The 12195-nt window shown below is 35.3% G+C and overlaps 1 protein-coding gene across 4 annotated transcripts in view; it reads right to left on the bottom strand.

Moving 5' to 3' along the window:
• Positions 1–12195, bottom strand: part of Cfap95 (cilia and flagella associated protein 95) — a 106572-nt gene that overhangs the window by 44762 nt on the left and 49615 nt on the right. Inside the window, exon 6 of one of the 4 annotated variants that reach the window (XM_048806872.1) lies at positions 4439–4522. The exons of the other annotated variants lie outside the window; for them this stretch is intronic. Within the exon in view, the coding sequence (XP_048662829.1) occupies positions 4439–4522 (84 nt within the window). The remainder of the gene's footprint in view (positions 1–4438; positions 4523–12195) is intronic. 4 annotated transcript variants of the gene reach the window in all.

Raw genomic sequence — 12195 nt, 5'->3', positions numbered from 1 at the left:
ACTTGGGGCGGGGGGGGCGGGGTGCCAGAGGACTTCTTTCAGAGGGGGAGATGATGAGTCACATTTTAGACTTTTTTGAGATGACATCAGTACAAAATGTTTATTTGGAAGGTGGTGGTATGGGACAGATGGCCCAGGCCTGGAGAGAAGTCAGTGCCCCATGCCCAGCAGTAAACATTGGCAGGGAAAAAATAGAAAGAACATTATTGGTACTATGCATTATATTTGCATGTGGATTACATAATTGTACTCTATCAATTTTCCTAAGGTTGAATAATGTACCAGATCTATGTGTCCTTGTTCTTAAGAAATCCACATTGGTCTATTTAGAGTAAAGGAGCATAAATATCTAGTCTTCTCTCACAGGAGAAACTGCTTAATATAGGAGCTCCTTGTGTAATTCTTGCAACATTCTTGTAAATTTAAAATTATATAACAATAAAAAGTTGTAACCCGAAAATGATGGTTGATGCAGCGCCCTGGGAGTTGCTGAATTCCCTGAAATTATATAAAGTGAAAGCAGCATGGTTCTGGAGCCCAAATATTGGGGATGCCCAGAGGTGGGGCCATAAAGAAGCCATGAAGGACAGAGAACAAAATGTAAGGAGCATGTTGCAATGTTGTAGGTCCTGCAGCAGCAGGAAGGTTGAAGAATGCAGCTGTAGCCAATAATGTTAACTTCCAAGGAAACATGACAGCGAGCAAGACCCGACCAAATGCAACAGTATAAATCGATCTCTAGTTGCCTTTGAGTGTGCTGCTTCAGAAGAGGGTTGGGAGTTCAATAAAACAAGCCGATACAAGGCAGAAAAGAAAGTGCCAGAGAAAGGAACACTGAGGACGAAACAGGCCCTGCAGAAACAGGAATGGCTGACATTGCAGCCAGAGAATCACTGCAGGAGAAAGAGAGCTTTCAGAAAACCAGTTAATAAAACTTTCTTCCTTTTCTCTTCCTTCTTTTTCTTTAATAGATCATGGCAAGACAGATTAGTGAGTAGGTTTCCCAATTGCCTTTTCCTCATTATGAAGGACCAGTTTAACCCTTTTCCCCACTCCAATCTGTAAAATATATCAATGTGTCTTTAAGGCCCACATCACCTCCACCCTCACTGCTGTATTCTTATTCTCAGCACCATTATCTCCTGCATCTTTTTTTTTTTCCTCAGAATTAACTGACACTGAGTTTCTTAGTCAATGTATCCTCAGTCCTCACCCAGTCTTTTTTTTTTTTAAGAGAGAGAGAGAGAGAGAATTGTTTAATATTTATTTTTTAGTCTTTGGCGGACACAACATGTTTGTTTTTTATACGTGGTGCTGAGGATCGAACCTGCGCCAAACTCATAGCCAGGCGAGCGCACTACCGCTTGAGCCACAACCCCAGCCCCCTCACCCAGTCTTTCAGTAGGCAGTTCCCTGGTTACATTTATTATTTGATTTCATCCTCTTTCATTAGGACTTTTTTACTTTGGGTAGTTTTGTTTTTTCAAGGTCATTTTCCATTTTAGACCTGCCTTCTGGAACATCAGTAACTCTGCGTAATTTTTATTATAAGACAATTTGAAAGCATAGTCTCAATTCTTTCATCTAGCTCATCCATAAAAATGCATAATGGGTTGTTTCCTGGCCAAATCAGTCACTGCGAACTAACCTTGTGTCTGCTATTAAAGATAGCTATTAGCCACCTGGCCATAGTACAGCAAAGACCATCCTTCCCTAGTACAGCTAGAAGTAAAATCATTTGAGGTACTTCATTTACTCTTAAATGGCATCTGAAGCAGTACACTTATTTATGTGAATGTCACATTGGATAAAATGAAAGTGGATGTAAAAATAGTTTACTGTGTTATTTTCCTTCATTATTTTCAGTATACCTCATGTATGAAGATTTTCCCACTTATAGGCAGTTGACTGAAGCCCTGTCTTCCCCTAATAATTTTCTACTAAGCACACATGTAAAATGGTGTGGAAGGAAAAGAATGATTCTCTTATGGCCACATCTATCTTCATCTACCTGGGGAGCATCAGGGGACAGATCTCCATACTCATTTCCTTCACTAAACTTCAAGTGATTTTATTCTTATTGGATATTTTTTCTCTCAATGATTATATTACAAATATAAGAATAATTGCCAAATGTAGCAAAAATAAATATGGAACTAATGGGATATATATTTTTGTTATGTATTTACTATACTTCTTCTTACTTGATAAAATTTACCATGAAAAGAATTTGTAATAATTACAGGTATTCATCAATAGGAAAATAGTCATGGAAAGTACAAAGAAATTTAGTCTGTGGGTATAAATATAAGTATGTATATCATAGATAAATCTTGTCAACATAATAAAGTTTCATATGAACAAAATTGCCACAAAATAAGATGACTTTAAAAGATTAATATCACACAATTTTAGTTATGGCCAGCTCAAAAACTAAGCAAAGTGCTATCAAACATTAGATACTAATATATTTTTCTTTCTAAAGCACAAAATTTGACTAGTCCTATCATTTCAACCATATAAAATACAAATATCACTTTTTAATATATATTTTTTATAGTTATAGGTGAACACAATACCTTTATTTTATTTATTTATGTGATGCTGAGGATCGAACCCAGTATCTCACATGTACAAGTCAAGTACTCCACCACTAAGCCACAACCTCAGCCCCAAATATCATTTTTCTTATTCTTCAATTTATATTAAGACATTTGCCTCTGCCACTGATTTATATTTCTAATGGGTTATATATAAATCTGAAACCTAGCTTTCTTGATTTTAAAAACTTTTTTCTCTTTACAAAAGTCAAATATGTTCACTGTAGAAATTAAGCATAATCAAAAAGAGAAGAAAAGAAATCTCTCATGATCCCAAATTCTTTGAAGTAGAAATGAGCTGTATGACCTAACTCATAAACAAAAAGCAGAGCTTGATTATTTAACTTCAGAAGGTGATGTCAGACAAAGGTAACTGGGCATGGTGGTGCTCATCTATAATCCCAGCTATTCAGCAGGCTGAGGCAAGTTCAAGTCCAATGCAGGCAATTTAGTAAGATCCTGTCTCAAAAAGTAAAAATCTGAAAGAGAGCTGGGGATGTAGTTCAGTGGCAGAGTGTCTGCCTAGTACATGGGAGGTCCTGAACTGGATCACTGGTACTGGGGAAAATAAGGGGGAGGGGAATAAAATAAAAAGCAAAGTTTCAGGAGAAACAGTATATTTCTACTGAAAAGACACAACACTAAAAAATACAACCTGAGAAGTGATACTCCACAATTTCAGTGCTGTTGGTGATACATGAGATGAATAGGGAGTTAAAAATATTTATTTGCTAATTTTCAAGCAGCCTCCAATTAAATGTCTGGCAAGGACTTTAATCAAGAAGATTACTTGGTCATAAAATAAACAGCAGTTTCAATGGAACAGAATCAATGAGATAGAGTCAAATCAAAGACTAGAATCTGAGAGTAAAAGGGCTTGTAAAGATCATTCTGTCCTGAGAAACAGAAACAATGGGAGAGACAGATGTTAAGGAACTAGCTCACTGGATTACATGAGTGTGATGGCTGGCAAATCTTAAATCCTTGGGGCAGGTAGGCAGGCTAAAATTAGGCAGGATTTTTATGCTACAGTCTTGAGGCTGAATTTCTTCTTCCCCATGAAGCCTCAATGTTTTGCTCTTAAGGTTATCAACTGATTAGATGAAGCCTACCCACATTATTGAGGATAATCTCCTTTACTTAAAATCACCTGATTATAAATATTAGTCATTTTACAAAATAGCTTCATAGCAACATTTAGGCTAGTATTTGACTAAACAAGTGGGCATCATAGCCTAACCAGGTTGACATAGAAAATTAATCATCATGGCTGTCCAACCCACTAATCTTCTGCTCAGACCACCAAGGCCTATAGCATTGGGTTATGCAATTGAGTCTAGTTTGTACAAGGGTGGATGAAAGCCTGCCATCTGGAGTCAGGCTCAAGTTCACTTTGGACACATCTGCTATGCATGACTACTCTTTATTGAATAGGTTCTCTAATACATAATTGTAACAGGGATGGTTTCCCAGGGTAACTGTGAGGGTTAATTGAGCAGGTAAGAAAACCAGGCCAGTGCCTGAAGCATAGTAGACATTCAACAAATGCTTTTCCATTTCTCTTTTCTCCCTTCTTTCTTCTATCCTTTCCTTCATTTCCTCTTCCTTTGTGTTATCCACCAGCAACTCTATATTGTACGCAGGAAGGCAAGTCCTATTGTATCCCAATCAAAAGGGGAAGTTATAGAAGCCCTGTAGAGCTACATGAACAACTACCAGCAGATCCTGAGGTTGCAGCTGTGGCCTAGAAATGTGGTCCTTGGTACTGGCAGAATGACATGAGACTCAGAGTCAGAATCATTTGCCTATCGAGCTACAAAAAATATGCCTACACATACCTACAAGATCAGCACACATATGTATAACACACATTGAGGTCTCTCGGGCAGAATACTTAGGTTCAGGAAGATCACCATCTCTTTCTGGATCCAAGTAAAAAAGGAAACAAGCATTATGTTAAAAAACAAACTCTGACATGAATAATAAGATGGGAGGCACAACTGCATGACCTCTTTCTTCTCCAATTCCACCCCCATCACTACCTCATTAACAGATTCCAAAAATCTCATTCCTTTCATTCAATATAAAAAAGATAAATAAGCATACTAAGTAATTGGCAATTATTCTTTTGTTAGCAGATAATGAGTCAGAACTTAATAGGAAAAAAGGGGAAAATTAAATAGTGAATATGTTCAGATGCTGTTCAAATAAAAGTAGAACTGAAATAAAAGCAATGAAGACACATTATGGAGCCTAGAACATTATCTACTCAAATGTCAGCCTTAATTTCCAAGGTACAAGTTTAGCTGAACCACATTTATCCCAGATTGCAAAGTTTATACATGATTATTTTATGTGAACAAATTTATATCACACAACTTCCCATTCTATTATTTTTAAAACAGCTGAAAAAGGAAAATAACAGGCCTGTCTATACTGAAATGAAACCAGGGAAAACCAGAGGGACCAAGAATAAAGATACAATTTAAAGGTCTTAGAAAGAACTGGGCATTGACAGCTAATTTATTTCAGAGAAGTGATGCTTCCTATAGAGCTCTACCCTGTTCCAAATTCATTTTTTGTCTCAGTTCTTCTTGTTTTTCTGTGAGTCATACCTGATTTCTTTTAAAGGCCCCAGGTAGGCATCCTTTTTTAAGAAGCAAAAAAAAAAAAAGCCATTCCATTATTCGGGAAGTTCCTTTGCTATGAATGAGGCTAATTAATAAAGGGCTCCATAGTGGTGCTGCCCCCATGCCCACCTCTGTCTGTAGCCAAGAAGCACTGAGGTCTGGATGATATGAAAAATATTTACCATCCAGTCTGACTGAGCAAGTCCTGAGGTTCCTGGGCATCCAGGTACTGACCTGGCTTCTTGGAGGTCCAGCCTAGGCCCAGGTAGACATCACACAGGAAGCACAGTGCCTAGGGCCCATGAAGCTTCTAGGGGCCCATAAAGTTTTTTAATGGCTTTTAAAAATCAGAATTTAAAAAAGATATAACAATGGGAATGCACTTAATACCACTGGATTATACAAGAAAAGGGGGTTGAAATGGTAAATTTTGTTAATGTATATTTTACCACAATCTAAAAATGCAGGTGCCATTTTAAAAAACAAACTCTACCAAATGATCATTAAACTAGAAAATCATGCTGATTATATAATATCCACAAACATCTCAGGGCCAAAAACCAATGGCAGTGTGTACTGAAGTTCTCTGAAGGAGCTCTTCTATATTAAAGATCCTGCAGGGGGTCTGGGGTTGTGGCTCAGCAGTAGAGCACTCACCTTGCACATGCAAGACCCAGGGTTCGATCCTTAGCACCACATAAAAATAAATAAGTGAAATTTTAAAAAAAGATCCTGCAGGCTGACCTGGGTTGATTAGAACACACTGTAATTGTGGAAAGATGAAATGTTTCAGCTCAAGAACCAAAATGATCTTCCAGCCTCTGTTTCTGAACTAACTTCCTAATAATCACTAGGTAAAACTCTTGGACTACATCACTAAGCTTAGCAACTCCTAGCCTCCAGCAACCCTATAGCTAAGAAGGCCGTAAGATGTCAGCTGAAACCTATAGAAGAAATGCCCTGCTCTGCTCCAGCCCCCTACCTGAAGCCCCCACCCATGTAATGGCAAATATGTCAATTTATGACTTTTTTTTGTTCATGTAACCTTCTCCATTACAAAACATATTATGTATGGTAACATGTATTCATGTTCCCAGGCCCCGGTCCCTCATATTTGGCCCTGAATAAACTTACTTCCTAAGGAGCAAGAGCTGTGTTTTGCATTGATAGTAGCTATTACATAGAAATTTTTGCCTAAAATAAGATATAAAAGTCAAAAAGTACTTCCCAGGAAAAAGTGAGTGTTAAGTACTTTAGTTTTATGCAAAAATACTCAGTGGTACACCTGTAATCCCAGTGGCTCAGGAGGCTGAGGCAGGAGGATAACAAATTAAAAGATAGCCTCAGCAATTTAGGAAGGCCTAAGCAATTTAGCAAAACCCTATCTAAAAATAAAAAAAATAATAAGAATTAAAAGGCTGGGGAATGTGGCTCAGTGGTTAAGTGCCCCAAGGCTCACAACCCTGGTACCAAAAAAAAAAAAAAAACCAAAAAACCTCACAATACAAATAGGCAAGGATTCAAGCAGTGTTTAAAAAAAGGGGGGGGGGGTTCTCTGCAAAAATGCTAATGAGAAATAGAGCCTAAAATATATATTTCTTTAATAAGCTTTAAATGTCCCCCCCAAGGGAAAAAATCCAAGTCTTTATTTGTCTTTATTCCAACTCAATCAAAAATATATTTTTTCTATTTATCTATTTTAATGGAGGGAGGCGCCTATGAAAATAAAGTGTTTCAGGCCAAGGAAAATCATCATGCACTGCTGAGTGCAGAGATTCCAAGGTAGGTCTGGGCCAGCAGGGTCCTGGAGGATTTCAAATCACAGATAATTTCCAATCAGCACAGAAATACAGTATTTTAACAATGCTATGTGCATCCCAGTGCACAGAGACCCAGGGGTAGGGCAGGCCAATCCTGCTTTTGTTATAAATAACTCTAAAACAGAACAGCTTCTTTTCTTTACTATAAGACAGTGCATGCAGTGCTGAGGTCCATTTGGAATGCAGGCTAACTTTTAAAACATAATTATTGAAAACTTCCTCAGCTTTCTACTTATAAATTAACTAGATTATACAACAATTTCTGGTTTGGAAATACCCATATACCTAGAAAGACAATTCAAAAGGCAATTCCAATAAAAAAGACAAAAAGATGCTTTATACTTGTGACTGAATAATTGATAGCTGCATGGCTGGAAAGAGCCACCAACTTTCTGATGCTTTCTGAACTTCAGGTGCTGCTGAAGTTCACTGGGGGCTGGTCATCTGATTCACAGTCTTTGGCCCTGCCCTCTTGTATATTAATTTCCAACATCCATACTTTGGATCTAGCCAACATCCTGGTTTATCATGCCTTCACTTTTTCAAATTAATGAATTTGATACATGTTAGAAACTCACTCTCATGGCCACACCTTAACCTCTGTCATTTTCCAGAACTGTCCTACCTCTGAAATAGAGTAAATTCTAATACACCTCTCTTCAATCATGACCTCTTCTAGCTCTCTCACTCTTGTAGCTGCTCTCATATTGTAGTTGTTGTTGTTTTTTTTTTAATCTATATTTTTGTGTCTTTGACCTTTTAACTTCCTGAGCTTGCCAGTCCCTGAAGCCAAACTAATTCTTTTCCTTGCTCATCTCACTAGAGCCAGTAAACTCTCTACTATAATCTTCAGCTTGCTGCCTTGTCCTAAGGACTTGCACATCAATCCATCAGCCTTGGACCCATTCTCTAATATACCTTCTCTGCAACTTAATCTCTGTCCTGGCTCTTTAGGATATGGAGAAGCTTTTAAGAGAAGATATCTGTAAGCAAAATTGAGATGCGCTAATGACCTCCAGCTTAAGAAATAGAGTTCAGAAGATAGAGCTCACAATTTTTTTTTCCATTCCTCTCCTTGGAAATGACTTATTAGCTTTCTTTGTCTTTATCTATCTTTCCTTGTCTTTATTTAGAGCTATGAGATGATAACTTGCAATAAGATGAGATGATAACCTCCAATAATTCTGTCCCACTTTATATAAAAGTGAATTAAGAAAATGTAACAGAACATAATATGAAAATTGAAGGATAGGTTCATGCATGTTTGAAATAATAAGCATCCAAATGCTTTCATATTTCTTCCAGAATTACATAATGGCAAACATAGTAGGATGAATGAGTGGTGAAACTAACTTCTGCTAAGGCTACATGCCATGACTCTAGGAAGTCAACAAATACGCTCTTTTTCAATATTTTGTGAGTCATACATTTTCATGCATGGTAACTTCATTGTCAGAGTTCCATCACTACACTGCTGGGTTTTAACCATCTACTATTATTATAATTTAAAATATTTTTTGTATCCTGTAACAATATAATGCAAGCACTCATTAAATGTGGATATTAGAAGCAGTGCTAAAAGTATGCCTTGAAATCATTTACTCTGGCACAGAAGTTAGAAGTGAACAAACAGAAGTCTGCAATAAATCTAAACAACTGCTATAGCATGCTGTGCTACTGATGTGGGAACAAGCAAATCGAGAAATATCAGAAACAATGCTGAAAATAATAAAAACAGGATCATAAAATATAATGGGTAAAAATTGTTGTGCCCTGAAAATAAAGCTCACATTCTTTAAAATTATTATATTTAGTTCTTTGAATGTTGTGAGTTTCTTTTTCTTTTTAATTTTTTAGTTGTAGATAGACAGCATGCCTTTATTTTATTTGTTTATTTTTATGTGGTTCTAAGGATCAAACTCAGTGCCTCACACACAATATGCAAGCGCTCTGCCTCTGGGCTACGGCCCCAGCCCCTTTTGTGTTTAGTTAGGTGTCATGCAACTTCCTTTTACTCAAGGATTGAGATAAGGCTATTATAAATAAGGAAATAGGTCTGAAGTGTATATTTAAATAATATACTTCCCTTATGATTTTCTAATTATTAATGATAATGCTTATTGTATGGGAAAATTCTAAAAAGGATTAAGATGAAGAAAATCACCTAGAATCTCAACATTCAATGGCCAAATTTACTAGTATTTCAACATTTTTTTCAGTTTTTAAACTTCCTCTATATTTTAACCATTTAGGGTAAACTTCATACATAATTTCACATCTCAATTTTTTTAACCTTCAATGAAGATTTATTAAGACACTAAGAACTATCTGTGGACATTATAAAGACTGTACAATATCTCATCATATGATTATAGTCAACACCATTCCTAATAGAAATATTTAGATATTCCCAAGTTTTGCCATATAAATAATTAAGTAATTAGCATATTTTGATATAAATTTTGTTTCTCATTTGATCAATTGTTCATTGGGAGATTTTCTAGAAGGAAAATTATTAGGTCAAATGGAATCTTAATGCATATTGCCAAATCCCTTTCCAGGAAGATTGAAACAATTTAGTTTTCCTAGCAACAGATAAAGTACACATCTCGCTCCATTCTTTACCTCACTGAGGATTATTATTTTTAAAAATATTACCAATATTTTAGTAGAAAAATCTTATTATTGGAACTCGTGTATTTTATTATTTGTAAATTGGTTTATTACCTATATTTATTAGTTAATTATATTTCATACTTTTGTAAGTTACCTTTATATGTCCTTTGATTTTTTCTCTAGAGTTTTTAACATTTTCCTTGCCATAAGTATGAGTTCTGTATGTATTGAGTTTATCAATATATTAAACTATTGTATTTGCTGTTTTTATGGTTTGAATGCTAGTTTAAAATAAGAATATATACTAAAGGTAATATTATAAGTCTTTTACTTCCTTAAAATTATTATATATATTATTCTCATCTATTTGTTTTTTCAAGTAATTCTTAGAATCCTAAATTCTGATGGAAAACAAACCATTGGAGTTATATTAAATTTATAAATTTAATTTATTATTAATTTTTCAGTTCCTTTAAATGCTAGCTATTTTTTTTTCATTCAAGATTTCTGTCTCAGTTATTTTTTGATTTTTAAAAAACAAACAAACGAACTTAGTAGCTTCTGCCGTTGTATTCTCTCGGGGGTTTCACCGTCAGGCTCAGCTGGAATCAGAGTCCAGTCTCATACAAGCTGGAGGTCCAAGATGACTTGCTCACTTCTAAGACAAGCTCCTGGGTGTTCCTCCCTATGGCCTCTCTTTTTAACAGAGTAGCCTAGATTTGTTACATGGTAATTCATTTCAAGAGGCAGAAGCAGTGTTCTTAAGGTAAGGTTTGCAAGGTCACTTCTGCAATGCCGTACTAATCAAATCAGTCACCTGACAGTCCAGATTCAAGAGACAGAGGGACAATCAATCACCTCTTGATGGAGAAGTAGCCTCTGACTTCTTTGGAGATGAAACATCACATCTTCTTTTACTCACCTTGGTAAATATTTTTTCATAAAAGTATTTTTAAATTTGTGTTACTGTAATAATTTGTATGTTTTTTTTTCCTTTATAATTTACTAGCTGGTTACTGATATGAAGGAAAACTATTTTATTCATTCTAATTATTCCTTAGTTTTAATATCTTGGTTCTCCTAAGTAGATAATCACAGAATCTGAACATAACAATGTCTTATTTTTCTTTTTATCAATATTTAAATCTTTTTTCTATCTCATGTTTATTGGTTAAAACTTCTAAGCAAAGCTAATTTTGTTGCATATTTTCTTTTTTTTCTTTTTCTTGATACTAGGGATCAACCCATGTCTCACACATGCTAAGCAAATACCTTGCCACTGAGCTATACAACTGAGCCCTACTGTATAGTTCTTTTTTTTTAATTTTTATTGTTGGTTGTTCAAAACATTACATAGTTCTTGATATATCATATTTCACACTTTGATTCAAGTGGGTTATGAACTCCCATTTTTACCCCGTATACAGATTGCAGAATCACATCAGTTATACATCCATTGATTTACATGTTGCCATACTAGTGTCTGTTGTATTCTGCTGCCTTTCCTATCCTCTACTATCCCCCCTCCCCTCCCCTCCCCTCTTCTCTCTCTACCCCCTCTACTGTCATTCATTTCTCCCCCTTGCATTATTTTTCCCTTTCCCCTCACTTCCTCTTGTATGCTATCTTGCCAACTAGGAGACCTAGGATACATACTTTAGTTCTCTGAATATTGCTTTTCTCTATAAAAATGGATGTGTAACTTTCAAACTGGTAAATGACATTTTAAAAAGAAAAATCAATCTTTAAGAAAGTAAGGAAAAGAAAATAAAAGGAATTGGGAAAAAAATTATTTCCACCCATAGGACAAATTAAAATCATAAAATGTCTTAGCAGCCACAATGAAAGTAAAATGGTTAAACTCATTAGTGAAGACATTTTCTCAGACTTAAATTGAACATCAAATTATTTTTGAATGTCCAAATATGTGCTTTAATACTCAACATTAAATTATTTTCAAAGAAAGCTTGAAAGTAAAAGTCTATAAATATATATAAACACTTTTCTAAAAGAAATTATATTCTTACACTAACAGCAAATATAATACTTAGAGTCAAAAGTTACTAGTTAAAGAGATCTTACCAACTGATTAAAGGGACAAGTCACCAAGATTATATATAATAGTTCTAAGTCAATAAACCAATGATGAGTATAATAAATAAGGCATAAAAAAGACAGAATCACAAAGATGAAATGAAAGATGTAGAGTCATAGAGGAAGATTTTAACACATTTCTTCACCCTTTGGTTGCTTAAATCCAAATCTGTACATATACCCTCCAAAGCTTTACACGTCAACAACAAAGAAAATTAAATCATACACATACCTATAATTGAAGCATAATAGAGGATAGAAAATACTATTATTAAATAAAATGTATAAGAAATTATTGGTTTGAACTGAGCTTTGGCAATAGGCCCAACAGAACAAACCAAAATGAAATCTCATGCTGAGTGTCCATGCCACCAAGCCAAAACCAAGTTGTTTATTTAGACTTGCCAAGAAATAAGGACAGAGAGAGAGAGAGAG

The sequence above is a fragment of the Marmota marmota genome, unplaced genomic scaffold (assembly GCF_001458135.2).
Source record: "Marmota marmota marmota unplaced genomic scaffold, marMar, whole genome shotgun sequence".
Taxonomy (NCBI): domain Eukaryota; kingdom Metazoa; phylum Chordata; class Mammalia; order Rodentia; family Sciuridae; genus Marmota; species Marmota marmota.
Note: the sequence above shows the minus strand (reverse complement) of the source record. Positions and strands in the feature narration are given on the sequence as shown.